The sequence below is a fragment of the Typopeltis vanoorti genome, chromosome 19 (assembly GCF_054136105.1).
Source record: "Typopeltis vanoorti isolate ZY-2024b chromosome 19, IOZ_Tvanoo_1.0, whole genome shotgun sequence".
NCBI classification, from domain to species: domain Eukaryota; kingdom Metazoa; phylum Arthropoda; class Arachnida; order Uropygi; family Thelyphonidae; genus Typopeltis; species Typopeltis vanoorti.
In genome coordinates, this window is record NC_143567.1 from 70,583,762 (window position 1) to 70,609,412 (window position 25,651).

General features: G+C 36.3%; 2 protein-coding genes across 2 annotated transcripts; one reads left to right on the forward strand and one right to left on the reverse strand.

Annotated features, from left to right (window-relative positions):
- Window positions 1-1,380: 1,380 nt before the first annotated feature.
- LOC150096234 (domesticated amidase effector 2-like) lies at window positions 1,381-20,390 on the reverse strand. Its single transcript, XM_090409011.1, has 4 exons — window positions 20,276-20,390; window positions 18,745-18,896; window positions 11,786-11,902; window positions 1,381-1,485 (listed from the first exon to the last, which is right to left on the reverse strand). The coding sequence occupies exons 1-4, from the start codon at window positions 20,388-20,390 to the stop codon at window positions 1,381-1,383; spliced, it is 489 nt and encodes a 162-aa protein (XP_090265137.1).
- A 3,839-nt stretch (window positions 20,391-24,229) lies between these two features.
- Window positions 24,230-25,273, forward strand: LOC150096235 (domesticated amidase effector 2-like). Its single transcript, XM_090409417.1, has 3 exons — window positions 24,230-24,335; window positions 24,824-24,940; window positions 25,143-25,273. Exons 1-3 carry the CDS (start codon window positions 24,294-24,296, stop codon window positions 25,245-25,247), a joined length of 264 nt encoding a protein of 87 aa, XP_090265543.1. The 5' UTR covers window positions 24,230-24,293; the 3' UTR covers window positions 25,248-25,273.
- Window positions 25,274-25,651: the final 378 nt, after the last annotated feature.

Below are 25,651 nucleotides of genomic sequence, written 5' to 3' on the forward strand. Positions count from 1 at the left end.
CGAGCTGTGTATTTAAGCGCGCGCACAAATATTTTTCTCACAGGAAACCACTCCTTTATCTATCCAAACTTCATTTCATCTTGAATAAAAGGTTATTTAAATATGAATATTTAAAACTGCATATTTTGGATATTTATTTATCCAAATGAGCAAGCGCAAATGTTTTGATTGTGAGAATATATGTTGATGTAACAACTTCGAAGAAAGATCTAGTGTTGTAGTACTTTTTTCATTTGTATAGCATACTTATCCGGGCTTACAACTTTCCTGTGGTGTAATGCGTATTCATGATACGTAAATTTCAAAGCGCTTGTAGATACTTTAAGGATTCACCATTTTTGTGTTAAAATAACCTTATTTCGTTTTCTAAATATCCTTTTTTATGTCGCTTTACAAAAACTAAATCTTTAGTTTTTGTAACAAAAGCAAAATAGTAAATTTAAATATTTACTTTTTTTACTCCCGACGTTTCTTACACCCCATCCCCCCCACAGATTTGAAGAGGGGGACGTTTTCGATTTACACAAGTAATTTTTATTCCAAAGTTTTTGTTCTCTTGTGATCAACATCGGTGACATTTTTTTTTCTGAGTTCAAAACTTCGGCTTCTTTGACCCATGTAGGCTACACCAGAGTAATATATGATCCTATAGAAGTCTGGATGCTTATAAAAGACCATTCTTTGTCATCAAAACATTAAGAGGTGTTTGGATCAACTTGTACACACTTAATATTATGATTCTGGAGCAATCTTGGACAAATGACCAATATGCGGAATGGAAATTGAATCCTGTACAGGATATCTGGACATTAGTTAGATTATCCGGGAATGTGTCTTCAACGGAGAAGAGTTTAAGCATGTCTTATTTAAAATAAATTGTCCAATCTCTTTAAGGTGTGGATAACGGGCAGTTTTTGGAAAGCATGGACATAGTGTGCAACAAGGGTGGGTTTCCTTATAACCCCTATCCGTCCAGAAGAACATTGGATTACGAGATCATGTATTTGCCTATCGTAGTCTTAACTGTTTCCAGCGTAATGCCAAGCAGTGATTTCTCATGGACTGAGATGCATGCAGATTGCTCAATATTCACGTCTTGATGTTGCTTTGAAATCGTGTGTGGAGTTTCAATATTAAAAATAAGTCTTCAAAATTCATCACTAGAAGCAGTAGTAGAAACTACTACACAAAGAAATAATTACATGATTAAACAATACTTTATTGCATTTAAGTACAAAGAAATGTTTATGAATCCGACAGACTAGCTTAATGTTTAATACTTCAAAATATTTGACTTTCTTTCCTCTGAATTTAATATTTTCCCATTAGTTACGAAGGGGATTATTTTAATGAAGTTTCGAAGGCCAAACAATCTTGTCTTTAAATTTTTATAGTATAGAAATTTTTTCCGTTCATACTCTGCTTTTTCGTAGTGTATTTAAGCTTCCTTCTTTGCACTGGTACAGAGTTGGCTTGATCGTAAACCTAAGAAAAGTAAACGCATTTCATGTTTAGGAAGAAATTGCAATGTATCAAATGTGCATACAATAAGATACAAATCGTTACATGAAGAAAACTGTTTACAGTTAATTTATTCACCGAAATTCCATCGTTTGATAACTCAAATATTGCTGCATGTCCCATATATTTTCCCTTAACAAAAGTAAAGATAGCAGGCCATTTAGGAATTAAATATTTAATATAATATACTTAATCTAACAGGCGCACAATTGAGACTCGGCTCGACACCTGTTGGATTAAGAATATATAATTAAAGTCGAATTTGAGACCGACACAAGCACTTCAATCCGTGATAGTAAAGTGCTACAAAGCTTAAAATCATACACAGATTTCGCGCTGCTATGAGGATAATGTTTCTGTTAATCGAATGTTTTCCGAATTTGAAGTTCTTATTGGTTCTTTTTTGAAGATAATTTATGCTGTGTAATGAACATTTCAGTAAATTTGAAAGCTAGATCGATCAATAATGTGTGGAATTTTTTCTTGAATATTATACCTTTTTTTTATATAATGTTCGTCAAGTAGCATTATTTTATCGTCCTACATGTTTCGCCAATTTTTCTATCGGCATCTTCAGGGAATACAAACTCGTAAGCTATATGAAGGTAACAGACTAGGTTATAACTGCTGCTTCTAATTCATACAAAAAATTAATATTGAACGAGCCAATGCGCGTGTCTCGGGAACGTGATTTATTCGTTATGGCTCATGATGTAATTGTCATGAAAGTTCATTTCTTTGTTTAATGTGATGGTTAGAGGCAAAGTGACAAAGGTCAGACCTCTCTAGAAGCTTTGAAGCGAGAAAGAAAGAACACATAGGATAGGATATGTCAGAAACAACAGACAAGACATTTCGGGCCTTTCTTGCCACTTTGCCTCTACTAACCATCACATTGAGTGGGATAAGAGCCTTATGCCCTATATAGGATAACTACCATTAAAGAACCTTCAAGGAAGCAGCTACAGTCGCCCGTAAAACTGAAAAACCTAAACAAGAATCAAGGTCTAACCTTTCCAGAAATTTGGAAAGCTTTAATCAGATCATTAAATATCAAAGAAATGAACTTTCATGACAATTACATCATGAGCCATAACGAATAAATCGCGTTCGCGAGACACGCACCATTGTCACGCACAATACTAATTTTTTGTATGAATTAGAACCATCAGTTATAACCTAGTCTGTTACCTTCATTTAGCTTACTAGTTTGTATTCCCTGAAGATGCCGATAAAAAAAATTGGCGAAACATGTAGGACGATAAAATAAAGCTACTTGACGAACATTATATAAAAAAAAGTGTAATAGTCGATCATTAATATATTCTGAATTGTTTTCCGCGGGCGGTAATAGTGCATTGGTTGTTATGGCCTTCCATATAAGATATCTCTTTATCAGCAGATACCTGCAATACTCGCATGGGAGAGATGCTTGTCACACCGGACAGTAACTGTTCGCAGGACGTCAAGTGGTGCTAATAATTCCATATTATCCTAAATCTTCATGCAGAAAGGCTCAGAATTTGTCCAAATGGGTTGAAGTGGAAACGCCATACAAAACGAGTATATGCAAAATTCAGACATTTGATGTTTATATTTCGTAAGAAACCATTCACATTTTCCACAACTACTTCATAAAAATGATTTAGTGGACTGATAATCGCATATTTTAAGAGGCTTAAGCTCTCGGAACGATGGAATACAAAACGTTTAGTGGATATCGTGAAAACTTTTAAATTTCTATTTCATTATTACATTGGGAAATGTTCAGAACAAACCGTATGAAAAATGTTGGGAAAGGTTTACGTATACGGTGGCCCTGGATGTTTGTTTGGAGTTAGACGTCGCTTCAAATAGTTCCATGTGGTCATCATAATAAAAGCACTATTGATTTTAAAACGTTAAGTTAGTTTGTGTATGAAAAAATTTGAAGCTTTTAATTATATTATGAACATCGTATATGGATTCATCCTCTAATTATATAATACCATGTGAGGAAATGATTGAAGTCGTGAATTTAGTGAGCTGTGCAATAGATAATTCTAAAGTAACATTACTACAACAAGCAGGCTGGGCCTTTCCAATTCGAAATTATGGCCGTATATGATTTCAGTACTATATTCCCCCTTGGCGATCTCATGGCTATTGTAGGATTTTTTCTAGTACTAAAGATGTAATAATATATTCCGAATGACGATATGACGTATCATTTATTGAAGAAAAATATTCGCTGCATTCTTTTTGGGAATTTGATGCTTTCTGGAGCCGGTCTGCAAAACTGATAGATTAAATAAATATAATTTAGGTGGATATAATAAACGTTTTTGAAGTATTTAAATAAACAGGTTCAGTTAGAATGATGTTTACTATTCTTCTATAGTATAGACATATTTTTAGTGATTGTCTCCAATTACTACTTTGACTTCATTATCTGCAGATCGACTGCCATATTACAAAAACGATATACTGTTATAGATTTGTAAAATATCACAAATCTCAATGTTACCATATGAGAAATAGCATTTATTCACACCTCATTTTTTGAACGATAAAAAGTTGTGGTAGAGTGGGGGACTAGAGCACTTTAAGGCTCTGTACTAGGACTCGCTTTAATTTGTATATTAACGCTATAGGGAAAGATTTAAGCGGGGAGATATTCATTTGTTTGCTAATGATGGGAAACTGGTGATGGCTATAGTTGATACAGGGGACGTAAATATCCTCATGTCGATTTAAATAAACTGGCAGTGTACGCAAAAGACAATGGCAGTAGATTGTAAAATAATGCACTTTGCTATGAAAATATTACATACTTCGTATCATGTTGATAGTGGATTGCACGAAATTGACGGGAATAAGGATTTCAGGAAGATGGTTGACATGGATTTGAAGTTCAGAGGGTGCAGTATACAAGTTGGGATATAGCTCAAAAGTACACTTGAATATCGAAGGACACATTGACAATTGAAAATAGGGAGATTATTATCCCTCTTTATAAGACTGATTCGGTCGCATCTTAACTAATGTGCACAGAGTTGGTTAAAGGGAGATTTGGGTGATCAGGAGGTGTAGGATAATCAAAAATGAGTGACGAAGCTGGTGAGTCTGTAGAATGCTTCCTCTGATAAGTCTAAGATGTGTGGGTTACTAAGTTTGTTTGACAGGCGTTGATTCTGGCATTCAATATATCCGCAAGGAGCAGTCCATCAAAATATTTTAATTTTACTTATTTCTGTGAAGATTTGAAAGTAAAGGCAAAAAATGGTAACTTATGTGCGGATCATTCGTCTGAGCACGTGTCGTATTCTTGTTTCATATTACTGTATTACTTTAACCACAGCAAGGCATTCTTGTCTACTCCAATCACCCATTTGGCAATGCAAGGTCTAGGATCCTAACGTATGATTGCAGATAAATTCAAAATACGGTATAGTGCAAAAAAAGTAATGAACTTCGATACCTCATTTAGTATACGGGCTGTGAGATGGCGTTCGACTGCATGCACATTAATGAAAGAACGTGTAGTCTACGTCATTACATTTAGCCGAAGCAATGGGCGAGGTTGGAAAAAAAGACATTTATTGTTGAGAATTATCTTCGTTCACATGGAATTAATGGAGTAAATGGTCCAAGCCAGCGATATATTTGAGAAGTTTGTTCGTTTCCATAAGCGTGCCCCAAGCATTAGCGTCATCATTGCCTTAATCGAGTGGTTCCGACGTACCGGAAGTGTTCTGCAGCAATGTAATGGACATGCACAAACAAGAACGGTTAATACAAATAAGAATCACGGGCGTGTGCAGGAGCAAGTGCTACAGTCTCCGAAACACGTAGAACAGCGTATAAAACCCGAGTACTGTTCAGCCTTGCGTGCAAAAAGCACCGAACAGTAATAACACTTGGGATGCCGAGATGGTCACTACAGAGAATCCTTAACGAGCTAGTGCCTTGTCGTAGGTTATTCAATGTTTAAGAACGGACTTCTTTGGTATCTCGAAAATTGAATTTTTCCAAGAGAAACCTCTTGACGGCGAGGTCACCACAAGGTGTGAGATTTCTGCCCATGACGTAATTGTGCCCTATTTCATTGAAGTGTGGTCTAACCGTGACTTTGAATTGCGAAAGCTACACCGAGAAGGTGTCGGCTTCGTTCACCCGGGATTGGCATAGGTGTCGTGCAAGCAAAAAACATTCCATTTCGTGCAGATATTCCAACAGGACGGAGCAACCTCACGTGGTTCTAGAGCCTATTTATCAGAACACTTCCCCGGTAGGGACATTTTGAGGTTCTCGGAATTTCCGTACCCTTCACGCTCTCCTGATCTCACACGCGATGTGACATAAGGACGTCGTGAAGTGTACGCGAATACCTCCGTTTGGGGTATGTTCAAGGAATGGGTACTTCACCAGCCTTTAAACCTTGAACAAAGGGATAACATTACACGATATGTACAGCAGGTATCCCAATCGTTCTTCAAGATGTCAGAAGCTTCGCATGGGCTACGAAACCTGTCATGAAAGACAAGTTACTATTTCGAGCACGTAATCTACCGTTAGTGCTTTATTCCATCAAGATTCTACCGATAGTTGCGGATTTACACATGTGTAAACGTATATTTCTTTGCAAATATAAACGGAGTTGTGCAAGCTGCGTTATACTGTATGCAATGAATGTTTACTTATTGAGAGGATACAGAAATTCAGTGCAAATAATGCTTTTACTGTACTTTGTGTTTTATTGGCATAGCTATCCATTATAAACTTGAATACATTAAAATTTTCAGGATTGTACGTTTAATGTCTTCGAATATGGTATACTTGCGCTGAATGCTCTCCTTTTCAGTAGTACCTTTTGACCTTAATATAGTTAAAGCAGCATTTGGGCTATTGCAAAATTTCCATGTTTGAACTCTGCAAACATAGTGATTTTTATTTATTATTCGTCATATTTTTATCACATTCCTTGCATTGCCAACATGGGGTTTAGGAGAAGGGGAGATGAAGCGTAACGTGCCATTCTTAGTTGGTTTCCAATTGTATGAAGAAGCAACTAAAGCAAGACATACTGAGACTTCTTCTTTGTGGATGGGCCACTATTTTCTGGTTTCGACCCTTAAACAGACGAATCGATCAATAGATCGTCTAGTTGACAGATCTACCTTTTATCTGCTTCGGATGCAAGTCGGAACAATTTAGTTCAACTTTCATGGGAAATCACAGCGAAATTATGAATTCGCTTTCAAACCCAGGGAGTTCCTTGATTTAGAGGAAGAATTTCAACTTAGGTCTTCAAACAAGGCCCAGGTTACGAAATCATTGCTGTTTGAAGTCGAGTAGAAAAAAACGCAGATTATGAAGGTATGAAATCAGGATTCGGCTGAAGGCATCGCCCATGACGCATATAAAACGTGCGTTTTAAAATGTATGTATTATAACCAGTCATTCGATTTTCTGCAAGAAGCAAAATCGCCTGCAGTCATCAGTAAACCAATAACCACAAATAATGGTTTCTATAGGAAATACGATAGTTGCATTTTGACATTAACCACCTTACCGGCCAGTATAGATCAAATACGCACCCTCAAAAGCTTCGTATCCATCATACATTTCAATGTAATATCAATGGTATTACAATTTTAATATGCACTTCGCATCCATGGAAATGTGGACATATATATACGTCCTGGCCGGTAGCGTGGTTTTAAAGGACTCAATTTCCATGGAAATTCTTTATCTTAAAGTAAGATAGCAAAAGATCTCTTTATTCAACTTCGAATTAATCCCCGACCGTACGACCAACACCTCAGTTGTGCTATTGATTTGCATGTAGTACAAGAACCGTAATGCGTCAATTTCATGAAAATCATTATACTAAGCTTCGTTCAATTTTCTTTTCTTTTTCTGTTAAGGAATCCAGTTGACCTTTCGTAATGTTTTTGTCAGGTGATTACACATTCCCTCCCCTTAATCCTTCTGGACATATACCGTATTGCGACAAAATACTATAATGAAATGGTCACCATAATAATAAAAATAAATTTACTATTTGTTTTATTTTACTGTCAGCAAAAAATTTAGGTAAAAAATGTTAAAAATAAAAAAAATCCGAAGTGATTCGATCCTGCTGTATGTCATTGTTCTGTAACTTTCTGATAACACAACTTTTAAAAAAAGGTATTACAACATGTCACACGGAGGTTAAAAAAAATCTCGCGTGAAAACAAAATGGAGGAAAATTATATAACAAATTTGTATTTTTATCGCTTTTGGTATACAAATCATTTCAACATAAACGTTAAATATGCAAATATCTTTTATTCCTTATCGAATCTCTCGCTTGGTATTTTGTATTCCTTCTCATCTACCCTAACTACATTGTCTTTAAGAATAAAAACAGAATCATGTTTTTTTTTTCAGTGCATACCGAAGGTTACCAAACCTTTTGTGTCCTCAATTTGCTGTGCATCAAGATTTCCTTGCCTCACTTTGTCTTCGTTTACCGTTTTCAGTTCTCTCCTAATTCTGACTGTGCCCACGTTGCTGATTATGTCCGAAATTCATTTATTGTACGCAAATTAACCAAAGAGTTTCCCTCTTCGTTGCAGACTTTGAATTATGTTCATAATTCAAAGCAGTTTTAATATTAAAAAAAATTGCCCAGCCGTAGGTTTAACCTTAAATAGTTGATACCTGGTCAATTAGTTTTATCAGGACTGCACTACAAAGATCTACGTTAGGCCTATTTCGGGTCATCTACATGAAAAGGATTTCTTTAACTTGTCTCTCAGTTGAGACATTGCAATAAATGTATGCATATGATATTGTCTGACTGCATTTAACAGATTATGGCATTTCCTGCCCTCAATAACTTTGGAAAAATTACTGAGGGGCCAGGGAACAATAAAATTACATTTAGGCTTTCAGATGCTACTAAATGAATACGAAAAATAATCCTCAAGACATTTCAAAAAGATAAATATAAAATCGCAGAGATCTTCTCTGCAGTATCGGCTAATTGCGATAAAGAACATAAAAACTCGTATGTTATAGCGTCAGTATAGTCCATTTATTATTAAAAAAAAATGGTTAAACCAAGCGATTATGTCAGCAAAATATTCGCAGGTTATGATCTATTTCCCTTCCAAATTATCTTTAAATACAATATTTCATATCTATTTGACAAATCTTGAAATAACTTGCACACTAGTTGCCTCAACGTAACGACTTTGGAGTTCGAAACGTTTTTCACAAATAAAGTGCAACCTTGCCGTAAGCCAAGATTTATTGTTTTCCTATTTGATTGAGTTCTTATGAGGTTATCTATAAAGATTGCTGTTATTTCGTTTGGGATTCCATCGGTGAATGTTTGTAAAAGTTAATTTACATTTCCACTTTCAAAAGACTTTCACGGTGCATGAATACTGCGTGTTAGCTTTGTGAATTCTTTGTGGTTTTCAGCTATTAATTTCAAAGCACGGAAGAACCATGTCTGCGCAGCATTTGCCCTTGTGAAATACGCTTTGTTTCTCACCTATCCTTTTGTTGTAATAATGAATAAATTATATGCAAAAAATATATGGAGAGAGGACACTTATTCCTCAATACTTTTCAGTCCTTACAGTTGTCTGCTTTAAAAACATAATACATACGAAAAGTTGCGGGTGGTTATTTATCTCATGCTCTTCTTAGGCAATCTGCAATCTTGATTTAAGACTTTCATCAATATATTTAAACTTTTCCATGTTACCACAATCTTTCTGAAGGTATTCTCTTGAGTGGAGATCGAGATTCTTTATAGACTATGCAATTTTAGCTCCTTGCACTGGATTTGGTTGTCCGTTCTCTAAAACATTTCCAATTTGAAAGCAGGGCATTATCCAGAAGTGTTGCATATCTGTTGACGTTAAAGATAATCATTTCTCCTGCCAAACTTCCCACATGAAATGATGCACTTGGCATCCGCTGATCGACACTCGTCCATGTAATTGGTATATGGAAAAGGATGTAGTGTGGCGCTATCGCAGCTCTTTACAAACCACAAGATTTCCACTTACTTGTTTTAGCATTTTAGTGCTGTTGTTGCTTTTCCATGGAGATAGAATGCAGCTGTTTACACGGTTAAAACTTTTCTAACAACCTATACGCTTTCAACAGATAGTTGACCGATTCCGATCTTAAAATTATAACGAAGCTCTTTGGACCGCATTTTCTCATCTTGAATATTTAAAGTGTGCCTTCGTTAAATTCGTAAAATTTTTTTAACTGAATTTTATAATAAACCAGTTTTTATTTTCTACATAAAATAAAGTTTCATCAGTTTTGACTTCTTTAAAATGAGTCTTCACAACCTACCTCCATTTCAACGCGGTTGCGTGTCATATTTCCATGAGCTCTTGACTGAAAAACATTTTCAATGTTTATATATCATTGAAAATTTTTATTTATATATCATTGAAAATGTTATCTTTACTGGTTGAAATAGTTCATGGCGTGCAGCACACTTGCCTTGAAACGGCATGAAACATGTTATTGGATGTAGTAAATCTACAGTGAATACTGATGAATATAACAATGACTGACTGATTTATTTTACTTTTTTATGGCCTTTTATCGGTTGTACTACTACACCACCACTTCTAAAAAGTTCCATTCCCACTGTTCGCCTCGAGAAATTTCTGTGCACACAGTTGTGTATGGAACGTTTTCAAGGGCAGTCGGCAGTGAGAGATTCTTTTCATCGGAAAAAGACTGGTTCGATTCAGTCGTAGTACGAAATTACGAGACCTTTTCATGTGAAGATAATTTAGCTAATCTCACATGGAGGTGACAGTTACCCCTCCCGTAAACGAAGGTTTTTCACACTAGCATGTTTTGCTAGTGGGAAAAACACTAGCAAACTTTGCAGACTAGCCAGTAAACAGTATCATTTAAAGACATCACTTCCTTCCCCAAGCCACAAATCATGTACTCGGTCATCTGACTGATTTTTTCTTCAGTTCAATCTTCTCTCTCATCAGCAAGAAGCAATCCCAATGGTTCCTTTTGTTTAGCATCCCCAACTAGCGCTTTTTTATCCGAAACTTAAATTCTCTCTTTTTACAACTAATTTGCATAATCAATGACTTTATCTTTTGTTAATAATAAAGCAAAATCCTCCGTAGTTGTTCATCGAAAGGTTATGTATTCATGAGGGATTTTTCAGAAACCCTAAAACTTTAACCCTTTTGAAGGCAACTTGGACAGTCGTTTTCTTCATAATAATATTAAGATTCACTTATGTAAATTTTTTTTATTTCATTTGGAATGTTTTGAATTAAGATTATTTGCGATGGCTGTGCTGTAGATGATGGTAACTGCAGTTACCTGTGGTGGGTGGAGACGGAGAGTTGTAGAGTAGGTGCCCTATCTTGATGAGTCTTGGGACTCCCTGGAGGTGTCACGTACTAATTAAGATTCATTTATGTAAACTTTTTTATTTTTATTAGGAATGTTTTGAATTAAGATTATAATTATTCGAAATATAATTATCATTTATAATTTGACTAATTATTAATACAGTGTAACACCTTTTTAAACGATCCAGGTATAAATATTTCCTGGAATTACAAAAAAAAACGCTATTTGCAGATGATCAGGTACTGATATCAGATAAGGAAAAAGCAATATATAATTCAACTCTTATTGTAGAACAGTTTGGAAGGAAAATATCCATAGATAAAACAATGGCATGGTGTGAACGAACTCCAGTTACAAGTAAAACAGTTATTAATAATAGAACAGAAATACTTTCATTTATCTTGGATGTGAATTATCATATGAAGAATAAAAAGACAAACTTAAAAACTTCAAAATTTTTACAGATCATAGGCGTGATAGAACACTCAACCCAAATATACTACAAAAGAAACACGCTTGAAAATATACAATACTTCAGCAGTGCCCACATTATATGACAGTAAACAAAGAATAAAAACAAGTGAAATGAGATTTAAGAAAAACTGCAAAATACATTGACACAAAAAAAGAACGAAAAACAAAATCAGAAGAAAAACTAAATTATAAACAAAAATGGTTAGAACATGTAAACCGATAAGCTAAACAAATAAAATATAAATAAGCCAACTGGAAAGAGAAGGCCGGATAGACCTCAAAAAAAGGATATTTTAGATGGATAATGAGACCGGAACAGACCAATATGGTCAATACACGTAATTAGCATTATGATATAAAGTATATTTGGTTTAAGGTTTGAAGAACAACTCACCCAAATTCCGTCCTGTGCGCAACTCTCAAATATGGCTGCATGTCCCAAGTATTTTCCTTTATTAAGAAAAGTAGCGATGGCAGTCCATTTAGGAATTTTCGCACAGTTGCTCCGCACCTGCAAATTTTATTTATAATACAAGTAATGCTGTAAAACGAGATATACATTCATGAGATAAAACTATGTAGTTTCTATCACCCCTGTCGCTTGCAATGGATACGACTAATACCGACTAGACAGTCACTTGTGTCAGTTCGTGAATACGAAGCCAGTGCAATGTGAAAAGGAACAGCGAATAGTGGTTAGCACAAAGAAGGCAGGGCGTACACATCAACCACTTCATCTCGCCATAATCAAGATGAAGGAATTATTCAAGAAAGGTCAAACGTCCATTCAACGTGCTGGAAAAGGGGAGATCATTACTAGTTGGTAATAGAAGTCCAAGTTTCTTGGCACAGGTCGGCCAATGGATGACGATCCCTCGGATAACAGCGAAATATGACCGAATACAGAATAGGACGTATTCTTTTGCGGATTGCGTGAACAGTTGCGACCAGATTCAGGTTAACCGGAAACAGTAAATTGGTGGTATGGGGATTGTTTCGGATAAGTTTTGTTTCACATGGTCACATTGATATTCAGTAGATTTCAACTTTTATAGGAAGATGACGCACCATGTTACAAGGCGTGACATGGTGCGTCATTACACTAAGAAAGTCCCGTACACTCATGCAGTGTCCAGTTGCTGGGCTCCCATGCAATAAGGCGAAAATGTTGATGAGGATCGGTCAGTATAAGCACTTACATGTATACACGTCTCCTACCATGATTCAAAGAGCTTATCCAGTCATTGTATGCTCCCCTAATTCTTCTGATTTGAATATAATTGAACATTTGTGGAATCATGTGGAACTCAACGTGTAATTTATGCCAGCGTTTCTCAACCTTTCTAAGCCCAAGGACCAGTAAAATGCCTAAAATAATTCTACGGACCATTAAGTTATGTAATTTTTTTAAAAAATGTATGTGGAGATTACCAACAATTACATATATTTATTACATATTTACAACATATATTATATATATTTACAACATTTTACATCTACATAAATATTTAGATATACATATGGAAACATAATTAAGTTGGAAGTAAACGATTAAAAGTATATATAATCACTGAACAAAGTTTTAATTTTTATTAAACAAAGACAGTTTCCGATTTGCCCTAAGCAAATGAATGGGTATATCAGCATCGTCCCACTTAAACCCCATTCATCTCCCCACGGTAACTTTTAGATTATGTTATCCCCATTCATCTACCCACAATTAAGCTCACCCCACAACAACTTTTATCTTCACACACACTCTGATTCGACATGTAAACTGTTCCATTCGCTAAGTGCGTTGTGAGAGGAGGGAAAGATGTTGTTCTTATCTTACTCCATTCATCATAATATTGAATACGAACTTGACATTCATGGATGACATCCCTTGTCCTGTTTAAACCATCCCCTGCATATACCCAAAAATTTCACTCAGAACCAGTGGAGGCTGGAAATCGTGGGGTTGCTGCAACTTTCGAAATATACATACACACCGTAAGTACAGTGTATACGTGTTTTTGATAAAATGGTAAAAAATAAAAATGAAAAAATATTGTTTATTATCGATACAATTATACAGTTTAGTATAATTCAAAATTACTTAAAATCTATTCTAACCCCAATAATGTTCTAAAATAACGATAAGCATTACGAATACTCTACAACTGGCGCAAACTGCATATAAACAACAGTGGAACTGGGCGACGGACAGTGCTGCATTACGCTAATAGCGCGCATCTCACTATAACGTGCATATGCTTGCGAGCGTAGCAATATGACACTGTGGTAAACAAAGTGCTGCTAGCATCCTTCCCCTCCTAAGTGCTACAAGATGGATTTTTATTATTTTTTATACAAAATAAGAGCATTGTATAGGATTTGATAAAATTAAATATTAATAAATATATTTATATATCGAGAAAAATTGGGGATGTTGCAGTGCTTATGCACGAGCCACTACTGCTCAGAATATCCCAAAGTCATTAATGCTCATCACACACACTTCCGGCCGATACGAATCGCCTTATTTCCCTGAGGAGTTTTTCATGAATGACCAGTAAAAAAAAAAAGTTAAGGTATCCTGTTATGTGAGGTCATTCCCAATATCTATAAACATTCCAACCCACGATGTCAATCGCATTTTCCCGACAGCGACCGTATACTGTACGCATGTGATTTGTACTAATCGTGTTATGATGGTGGTTTTAATTATATCCGTCCTATTTTATCCAGAGGCACAGCAGTGGTCATCGAAAATTTTGGCAGAATCATTAATCGTCTGGTGGTTTTATTTATGTCCGTCCTGTATGCTGCTTGTATTCGTTACGCTGCGATGCATGTTTCTGTACAATCCATCACCGTACGAATGTTGCAGAATTACTGGATATCTGGCTCAATATTGGTCAACTTCAGTCGAAGATAGGCACACACAATAAGACGATTTCTGTTTTTTGTTTGAAGGAGTGATGAAAATCCTTTCTTACAAAGATAGGTTGGACTGCATGATGATTTTCAGTACTTCTTCGGGAAATTCACTTCTCATCGAAGACGAGATCCAAAATCGAGCCAAACCAAGATCACAGAATTGCATTTTAAGTCCACTGTCACTTGAAAGCTCAATTAAATGTTCTTTTTTTGATAACGAAAGGTCGTTCTCGTGACTGCAACCCTGAAATAGATCTTGAATCCGCAGAAATTTCTTATAAAAGTTCTTCGGAAAATATGTTCCAAAATTCCGTTTCGGATGTTTGAGGTGGTTGCAAACCCTTTCCCGAAACTCAGAGTCAACAAAAATATCATTTTCCACTAAAAAGGATTCGAATGTTGGAAAAGGTGCAAATTGTCTGTCTTACATAACTAATGCACAACACCAGTTTTTTTTTTTTTTTTTTTTTTTTTTTTTTTTTTGTTGTTGAATTCCTTTGTTTTGTTGTAGGCATCAAGAACAGTTAAAAAAAATTTCCCTGAAGGGAGGGATTTCGTTCATTTAATTTCTAAAAAAATGTCTGAAAGATGGGATAGTGTTGATAACTGTGCTTCAACAAGGAGTGATGCAAAATTAGAATTACGTTAATTTACAAACAATAAAACTTCGTGCCTTAACTGAAATGACCTCGTTAGTACTTTGGTCCCGGAAATCGCGAATTTCAGAATGAAGCGAAAGTTGTATATATTCATTGGCCATTTCATCGCAGAGTCCTGAAAAAATAAACTGTTATTAACGGTCGAGCTTTACTAAAATCAACTAGTTTTACAGCGCTCTATAGCACAGTTTTAAATTCTGGTGCATTCCTTTGGAGGTTAACGCTACCCTACGTATGAAGCAATGTACCCAATTCATATCCGGAGCTACGTCCTTGACCATAGAAACAACCCCCAACTATGCCTGCCTGCAAGGGCTCGAGCTCCATCCGAACAGAAGCCCATGCATTTTCCCCACTGGATCCCTTTGTGTATTATGTAATTATTGGGAGTGTGAAATATTTCTTCTCCAGTTGTTCGGGATGACAAAGTTCTACAAAACAGAATATCGTCAAGAATGATGTTATCATGCGCATAGCTTACTAAGTCCGCATCATCTATATCTCAGTAGTCTCGTCTATTTGTAACGCATAATAAGGGCTCTTCTTATCTCTTTCGATTAACTGAGATTCTACGTCACCTGCCATATCATTAATTCTACGACCGACAGTTCATTGAAAGAGGAGTCAAATCAACATCGTTTAGTAACTTGTTGCCAAACAAAGTTTTTACCACATCTCTTATAGCTGGAAGTAGTAAATTTTCCCCGATAGAATTAGGTTTCCCTGTTTTCGCTATGCGCAAACGTAAGAGATAGATGTTTCCAGTGCCTTGCTATTAATCGAAACCATGGCCGAAACTACATCTTTCCCATGATTTAATGTCGCTAAGCGTCGCCGAATATGGTTTTTTTTCGACATGCTTATTTTTTCGCATCACAATATTTAGTTTCTAAATGTTGTCGGAGTTTGCAGATTTCATGCGCTCGTTCGACAACACTTCATAACATAAAGTACATTGAGGTTCCTGATCACTTTCATCTCCACGCCAAGTAAACCCCGAATTCAAAATGTGAACTGTTATATTTCCTACTGTAGTTTTTCTTTGAACTGCTTGTTTCTTCTACTTTGATAGTATCAGATTTACTCGCCTTCACAACACTTGTATCACAATTAGGGTTAGCATCACCTTTTTATTTGCCCTTCTTTTCAAAGTTCTAGTTCAAGCTACTTTTCCATTATTAAAAAACGTTTCCAAAAATATATGTAAATACTGGGGTTAACTCAGGACACATTTTGTCCAAGTATCACTTAGTACTTCTGAAGATATACTGAGCCTTGGTTGAAGGAGGAAAACCTTCAATAATGAAAATCAATAGCCAAGAAACAATTGGTTGAAATGTGGATAACACATGTTCACTTCAAATCTGACAAAACAGCAGAGGAAGGCAGAAGCAATAAAACTATATTGTTGTTCACTTTCCCTGCTATAAATTATTGTAGTACAGGAATGACCAGTAATAAAAGAGGGGTAAAGTGAATAATAATATAGTTTTATTGCTTCCGCCTTTGAACATTCTGACGCTATTTGTTTTTTTTTTAAGTCTCCATTTGATTTCAATAATTTTTACTTTATCAATTTTAATTTGTTTGGATAATTAAAAAACATTTAATTAATTTAAGTCTGCCTGCGAACCACAGGTTGAGAAATACTGGTTTATGCCTCACTCCATTGCTGACCTCCAGCACGTTATGCTATCTAGTAGGTTCAGAATACCTCCGGGGTACCTAATGAGGTGTATGGAGACAATGCCAGAATTGGTGCACGGGAATATTTCGACCAAAGTTGGCCCAACATATTAGTATCATATGTTTTCGCTCATTGGTGAATGTATTCTTTGGTAGGTTTTATAGAGGATTTTAACGCCAATTATTGCATTATCATATCAAATAGCCAATTACAATAATAAACCACTGCACACGTGATCTTAATGGGCAGTGCAGACATTGAAGATGACAGTGGATATCCCAATGATAAATCCGTTACTAGTGCTGTGGATTTTATCGTATGGAAAATGCAAATAAAATAATGGTTGCAACAAAAAAGAAATCGTTGTGATAGAGCATAATGATTATTAGGTTTTTATCATTAAACTGTTAAATAAAACAATACTCAAGAAAAGCTACTGTTTACTCAAAGAAGTATATAACAACGCGTGAATCTTGGATGGATCATTTGATATAAAATTTTGTAGGAAAAAGCAAAGAATATAAATATACGTAACTGTCATATAAAATGCAATAAATATAAGTAGCAGAGAATTTGCAATAGTAATTAAAATTTTATCAAATTTTATTGTTCAATATTATGAAACGACGACGCAAATAACCTTTATGTACAGTAACGGACAAATTAATCCGAACACTCACATTTTAAAGAAAAAAAAAACTTAATTTTTGCAAGAAAATAAGTACAACTTATTTTCTTGCAAAAATTTTAAACTCTAACTTTACCTAAACATTTATGTGCTCCTCTCTTCCTAATAAGTTCATTAATTGGGTTAATTTTACTTTTCTTAACTAGTAAACGATCTTGAGCGAGTGTAGTTTTCCTTTCTTGTCCACGTTTTCCTTGTCTATCAGGATAAAAGGTACCTGACTCCCTAAACCCATTTAAAATCGTATTCGCAGTACCCAAACCAACCCCATCCAATTTGTCTTTGAGTCATAGATGTGTATTCAGAAAGAGTACATATTTTTGAACGCTTTCTGGCAGATGTATCCATTTTATAGCTACACAAAATGAAGATAACACTACGAATCGCACAAGACTATTAATTAACATCTCAGTGACAATTAAATCAGGCGGCGCTCAACCAAAATACTGAACTAAAACCAAAATATTGTGAACTGAAACAAAAACCAAACCAAAAACTTCACGAAAATTTGACTTGTTCTCATTAATTTTTTCGCTAGTGTATGTACTTGTACTCCTCATGAGTATACGTACGCATAATGTAAACAGTATTAATCTGAATAAATAATTAAATAAAATGCATTCCTTTTTATTTGTGTATGTGCGCGGTCTTCTAGTAGGATAGAAAGCAGAAACCCTCTAGGAAGGTGTATTTTGGTACAAAACTGACACGAAACTTTGCAGCCCAAACATTTTGGAATTCTTGTGGTTTATTATTATTTTTTACATTTTCAAATAGATGGGGAAGTTTAAAATTATAAATTCGTTTTACATCTAATATTTGGATGTAAAACGAATTAACTACCTTTTCGTTTTCGGAAGGCTATTTATTTTATTTTTATTCCTAATAAAATGTTTCCGTAGAGTCCTTATCTCTTAAAAAATAAATCCCCAGTCGTTTTTTATTCTTCAGAGGGAGCAGATATCGATCTACACATCCTCAAGTTGTCACCAAAATTAAATTAAATCAATACCAATTATGATACTGAAGACTTGAAAAGCGAATATAATAAACATCTGCCACTCTTTCGATTTTTAGGTCTGTAGCAGGTGTTTATGTAGGAACTAGTGCGATCTAAGGTGGATTCTTCTGAGTTGAGGGGTTAAAAATGACCGCCTCGAAGGGAGGAAGAACTGGCAAAAAAAAAAAAAAAAATCAATTTTTCGTGATTTCTCAAACTGTTCGTTCCCTGTGATCGCATCTGGAAGTTTGCGTACCTTCATGACATATAAATTCACTCTCCAATGCGGATTAGCGGCCAAAATCAGTAGGACCGTTATCCATAGGCATAATGAGATTAAATAAACTGATGACACAAAATATTTCGGTTTACAAGACAGAGTTAGGTAGCAACTTACATATAGATCTCTTTTCCAAGAGTGAGTCGTGTATTTTCTCATGTTGGTGCACTTTTCCTTAACCAGCGCAACGCACTCCTTTTTATCCACTCCAATCACCCATCTGCCAACGAAAGGTCTTGGATCCTGACAACGTATGATTGTAGAGATACCTGCAAAACAATATTGCCATTCGGCAATGAAAGAATTCTAAATAAACGCATTTCGTTGTATGCATTTAAATAACGATGTTAAAGAAAGCAGTTAAAAATATCGTTTCACATAATTTTTTTTTTTTTTTAATTCTTAGGATGATTTAGGTGATGTATTAAGGCAAGAAAACCAGGTTTCACAAAATAAATAAAACTATGGTTATTGTCATAAGACAACACACAGGCCATTGTAAGAATTCAGAATGGTTTGTTTGATATAAAATACTAAAAAGTTCAAATTAGTCTTAAATTAGTGGCTAGTATGGATTCAGTATGAGGGACCCCGCAGCTCAATTGGTATAGAGCAGTGGTTCTTAACCTTTTTTTTGCTTGGCGTCCCCTTTCAACTATTTGTATGCCCTGGCGTCCCTGCTCAATTTTACACTAGGTTAATGACTCGATAAGATCATTATAATATATTATTAGGCAAACCTAAATTACGATCAACATATTTGAAGTAACAGTTCATTAAAAATTAATGACTTTTATACAGATAAATTTTTACTCAAAAATATGTAAACTTACTGTATTTAATAAGCCAATCATAATGACTACCCTGAGCCTGATGAGATCTTGCTAATTTGTCGATATTAGGTTCAATATTCGGCAAACGAAGTCTCAAGTCTCCTCTTTCACTTATTTGCAATAAATTTCGCTGCTTAGCTAGCAATTGCAACACGACGCTGAATCCTTTGTCGACCAAGTAAAGAAGGAAAAGCAATGACCAATAATTTTATTTCTTGTCAAAGCTTGAGGATATTTGCAGGGCCGCGCCAACCCGAGGATGCGAGGGATGCAACGCACCCGGCGATAATATTGATAGGGGCAGCATTTTATGCAGCTAATATCTAATTTGGATTATACAATGCAGTATTAGGGGCGACCGGTAAAAGTTTGCACCAGGGTGACAAATACCCTTGTCGTTCCCCTGGATAGTTGCATTGCTAAGTCAATAAATTCTTCACCGAAGTTTGGATGAACAAAAGTAGCATCACAAAGAAATGGACTTATGATCCAATCGGGTATCTTTAAACTCATCAAAGTCTTTGAATCTGATCAAGTCTTCTTTCAGTGCCAGAAGATGAAAACAATAACATTTCAAATCTTATCATGTTCTCATCATGTGAATTAAGAAATTCCTAAACAGTATCGTAGACATGATTCAAGCGTCGCAGACAGTTTCCATTTGAGAGCCACCTAACTTCACTGTGAAGCAAAATACGATCAAATTCTGATTCATTTTCATAACAAAATTCCCGAAAAATACGGGTATTCTATGACTGGGCTTTAATTTTATTCACTGCTTTAAATAACATCATCTGAAGTCTTATTTAGTCTACCTTTAAGTTGTTTTGCTGCCAGGTGCTGTCTATGAAGAATCCAGTGAACTGTAAAGATATTTTGGAACTGCGCTTCTTTTAAATGTGCTATAAATCCTCGCTGATGACCAATCATAGCTGGTACTCCATCAGTTGCACACGAAATTATACGCGAGGAATGTTTTATGGAATTAAAAAGGCCTTTAACGATCTTAAAATTGTAGAACCTTTTGTGTCAATTTTCAGTTATTCAGCAAAAGGAAACACTTATATAAATTCTAATGAAGAAATTATTTAACGCACGTAAGCCATTAACAAAGCTTTGTTGTCAAGAAACGTTGTCTCATCGAGTTGCAAAGAAAATTCGATGGTTTTAAAATTTTTTCAATGTCCTTTGCCATTTCTCTATTCTTGTTGATACTGAATCATTGCTCAGAGGAATTGATGACGTCATATTACTTTTACCCGAGCTAATCATCGCATTTAAAACTTCATTCAAACCGGTAGGTTGAGAGTTTCGCCAAGAGTATCTCTTTCCATGTTTGGCAATTCATTTTGAAAGTTTGTAAGACATGAGTCCCTTTTCTTGTTGGTTACATTGTTTACCAACAGACCGTTTAAGTCCAGGACGATTTTTAAATTTAGTCTTTAATTGCGAAAATACTCCACATCCTTTTTTACTTTATTTGGATTCTTAAATGCTCGATCATTCTTGAAGGTATCCTTCGTTTGAGAAAGTTGTTTGCACATATTAAGCACATTGGTAATTGCTCATTAGACGGAATAACCCACATTTTAAATATTTACTTGAATAGTGACGATACTTTCTTTTTTCACTCATTTTACTGGACTACACAATATCAACGAAGTTGCATACTACTGGCTAGATGTAAACTGCAAACCATTGGCGCAGTTCATAATAGTTGTATGAAACAGTGCTCATAGTAAACAATATTTGAATGAGTTATCTTATTTAAAAAAATGAATTATGGTAATTCCCGAAGTGTGGCCTGTAACTCTCTCTGTACCAGGTAATGTAGTATTCAGCGCTATGAAAGTTAACCTCTGCAAGTAGTGTGAAAACATCAATCTGCTGTTAGTCAACGGTCGCCATTGGATTTGTATACAAGGTGAGAACCTAAAACAAAGAATAGGATTAACTTTAGCACTGAACTATCTAACATAACGGTAGGCGGCTGCAAAATATGTAAAGAGACATGAATTGGCATTACATCTGTTATGAAGTGTGCAGATAAATGCAAAAATAGTTATCATTTTTACTGTGCTGGTCTCAGCGAAAGCCAATTTAAAAAACGCTAAAGACAGAAAACAAAACTGGAAATGCGCTTCGTTCAATTTCGGCGAACAACAAAGGCTTGCTCAGTGTTCCAACTCTTCCACGATGGATGCCATTCCAGTGGTAGCCAACGCCCGCCGAAAACTTCTCCCAGGGATGATGATTTATGCATTCTAGAGATTAGTAACATGGACATTATATTATTATTATGTCCATGTTACTAATCTCTAGAATTATTATTAGTTTTTGGACCTCCAGGGAGTCCAAAGACTAATCGAGGGAGGACATCTATTCTACAACTCTGTCTCCACTACTCGGTCTACAACTACAACTAACCGCAACTAAACCAACGCCATCTACCGTCCACCACCACAACTGGTATTTCCATTAATAGGGATAATGAAAGAATTAAAACAAACACGTCAACGACTTAAGACGTTCGACAGAATATACTTCGAAAACAAAATAGATGACTTTCTGGCTATCATTTCCTGTCTGACACAAGACGTTAAGGAACTTAAAACGATATTATTAACACTGAAATGTGAATGAATGGCAAATGTACATTATTGAACACCTAATGTACATATTGAACTTGTCACTGATGACAGGCACGTTTCAATTGGCATTTTAAGAAGGTCTTATTTGTACCGATTTACAAAAAGAGAAACAAAAATAACTTGAAAAATTACAGACCGATCTCCCTTTTACCAGACTTTTAGAAAATATTAGAGAAATTGGTAAAAATTAGACTCATGAAATTTTTCGTCAAAAACAACTTCTTTTCAAAGAATCAATTTGGGTTCAGGCGAACGTTTAGCACAGAATATGCTTTAATGAACTTCACAAACCCAGTTTAAACCTCCATAGGTGAACGTAAATAAACTAACATGAGCAGTATCTTTAGATATACACAAAGCTTTTGGTAATTTATCACATGAAATTGTATTAAAAAAACATAAGTCATGGGAATATGGAATACGGCCCTAAACGGATTCAAAAATACTTACATGCTAGATCACAAACTAAAAATAAACAAGCTATAGCAGCTGCAAAACAGTAGCCTGTGTTGTACCACAAGGATCTGTCTTAGGACCAATTTTATTTAGTACATATATCAATGAATTCTGCAGTGTTAAACTAAACAGAAAAGTAAACGCTTTTGCAGATGATACAGTGCTAATTTTCTCTACGGACACAGCCGAACAAATGCAAACCATGGTGAATGCTGACTTTTTAAAAGTAACAAATTGATTCCAATCAAATAAACTCAGTCTGAATGTCTCAAAAACGAAATATGTAAATTTTAATTTGAGAAATATGAATGACAGGCAAAATCAACTTCACTGCACAAATAATTTTGCATGATTGGAATCGCAGGACAAATTCAAATTGCAACTGTGAAGTTGATTTTGCCTAATGTCTAAGGGATAGTATGTTTAGTATGGTGTATTTATTACACATTACAGTGTCCTTTAAGTTGGGGGAAATCTATCGCACTACGCTGAAACCTCTAGTTTCGATTCAGAATAAGTAATTCAAATCTTAACTAGAAACAAATACAAGGATATACTGCAATTTGTAATAAATACACCATAATAAATATACTATCTCTTAGATATTTATTACGCATATAGGTTACTGCTATTCATAAGGACATTGGGGGAGCGGCAAAAGCATAATCGAACGAGAGATGCGGTGATTAATACCATTGGAGGGTAATGGATGGCAATGCTGTAGCCAATGAAGTTCTAACTGAGGCTCAGCTATTGCTGTTACCCTCCTGCCATGATCAGAGCTTTAATAGCTCAATAACACCTTATCCCTACACTGTCCTCTACAGATAAAGGGGAAGATGAAAAGCATTCTTGCTTCGCCCCTTTAAGCCAGTCCTTATAAGGCTATTCATAAAGGAAGGAAGGATGAAACCCTTAGGGGTACCCCCCCCCCCCACCCCCCCCCCCCCCCACCCCCCCCCCCCCCCACCCCCCCCCCCCCCCACCCCCCCCCCCCCCCACCCCCCCCCCCCCCCACCCCCCCCCCCCCCCACCCCCCCCCCCCCCCACCCCCCCCCCCCCCCACCCCCCCCCCCCCCCACCCCCCCCCCCCCCCACCCCCCCCCCCCCCCACCCCCCCCCCCCCCCACCCCCCCCCCCCCCCACCCCCCCCCCCCCCCACCCCCCCCCCCCCCCACCCCCCCCCCCCCCCACCCCCCCCCCCCCCCACCCCCCCCCCCCCCCACCCCCCCCCCCCCCCACCCCCCCCCCCCCCCACCCCCCCCCCCCCCCACCCCCCCCCCCCCCCACCCCCCCCCCCCCCCACCCCCCCCCCCCCCCACCCCCCCCCCCCCCCACCCCCCCCCCCCCCCACCCCCCCCCCCCCCCACCCCCCCCCCCCCCCACCCCCCCCCCCCCCCACCCCCCCCCCCCCCCACCCCCCCAAAGTACAAAATTTGGTAATTTTTTGTTCCATTCTTTGTTAATTTATTAAAAATTTGATTGAATACATGAAGTGAGATGATTTCCGGTAGTGCTACCGCCCAAGAGTAATATTTTAACATGCATACAACAAAATGTGTCAATTTATAATTCTTACATTGGCAAAGGTTATAAACCAAATTTCTGTTTTGTAGTTGCGATCGCAAACATTCGTTGTCAGGATCCAAGACCTTTCGTTGGCAGATGGGTGATCGGAGTAGATAAGAAGGAATGTGTTGCGTTAGTTAAAGAAAAGTGCACCAACATGAAAAAGTTCACGACTCACGCTTGGAAACGTGGTCGACTTGTAAGTTACTGTCTACTCTACGCTAAGCCTTTTAAATTTCAAATCTCGCCTCTTGAAGCAATTCTAAAATGAATGTTTTACTGATGTGCGCAATACACATATCAGTCTGGTCAGTTTATTTATTTAATATCATATTACGGTTATGAGCCAGTGTAGCTCAATCCGGAAAGATCTGGATTCGATTCTAATCTATGACGCGAGAAACTTTTATCAAGCCTTCTCCACTAAAGGTGAGTTAGCCGGTCTCATAACAGGGGTGGGAGTTTTGTCGAGGATATTCTAACTACTTAGAATATCTGTTTGCAGTGATTCATTATTATTATTATTAACGATGTCGTACTTCATAAATACAGAGAGTACTGCATAGCATTTAAACTGATTTAAAATGTCTACTTAACATAGTAGTAAACGTATCTATATTATATATATCTGATTACATTCGCTTCTTTCATGTAGTTGAATTATAAATAAAATTATTCCTCTTATAGGTGAGTCGTAACTGTGGAAACATCCCTCGATGGACTGCCATCGCTACTTTTCTTGATAAAGGAAATTACTTGGGACACGCGGCCATATTTGAGAGTTGCGCAAAGGACGGAATTTGGGTGAGTACATTCATTCAACTTTAAATTTAATCACTTTTACTATTATTTATGTGAAGAAATGGCGGAAGCAGGCAAACAAGGCCATTATTTCAAATAACTGTTAAAAATGTCCTAAAAGGTAACAAAGATTTATTAAAGAAAAAATTAATTTTCTTAAAAATTTCCTGAATATAAAATATATTTCGATTTTTCTTTCTGTTAGGTTTACGACCAATGGAACGCAGCAGTAGTAGCCAGAAGGAAAATTTATTACAACGGAAGAAAACCCACGTACAACGGAAACTATTTCTATACTATTAGAATCTAACAGGAGATGATTTAGGCTTCAATATTTTGTCATCTTAAATAACAAACTATAAGTTATATATGGATATCGTATTCTTAAGTTAAGTGTTCAGCAGTTACGAGTGATACGATTGGAGAAATGCATGAGAATCTACTTATTAACAAGTAGATTTCTTAAGATGCAGAGAAAATTTAAATATAAATACTCTTAAAAGTGTTTTAGTTTAATTATCTTCTTAGCTGATTTCAAATACTGTCTACTGCCTACTTAATCAAACAGAAAATCGATTTTTTTTTCTGATTAATATTACAAAATCTATGCTAGAATTTGTACTGCACTCTGTTTATTGTAACGACCTCAATAAAAGATATCTTTCTTATATGCATTGCTGATTTTCTTTAATGTCGGATTGAGTACTATTTAGA

Coding starts and splice junctions, on each gene's coding strand:
- LOC150096235 (XM_090409417.1), top strand. CDS start 24,294: ATGAAAAAGTTCACGACTCACGCTTGGAAACGTGGTCGACTT. Junction 24,336..24,823: donor CTTGGAAACGTGGTCGACTT/GTAAGTTACTGT, acceptor TTCCTCTTATAG/GTGAGTCGTAACTGTGGAAA. Junction 24,941..25,142: donor GCGCAAAGGACGGAATTTGG/GTGAGTACATTC, acceptor TCTTTCTGTTAG/GTTTACGACCAATGGAACGC.
- LOC150096234 (XM_090409011.1), bottom strand. CDS start 20,390: ATGATTGGTCATCAGCGAGGATTTATAGCACATTTAAAAGAAGCGCAG. Junction 18,897..20,275: donor GGCAGCAAAACAACTTAAAG/GTAGACTAAATA, acceptor ATTGTTTTGCAG/GTATCTCTACAATCATACGT. Junction 11,903..18,744: donor CTTGGAAAAGAGATCTATAT/GTAAGTTGCTAC, acceptor TAAAATTTGCAG/GTGCGGAGCAACTGTGCGAA.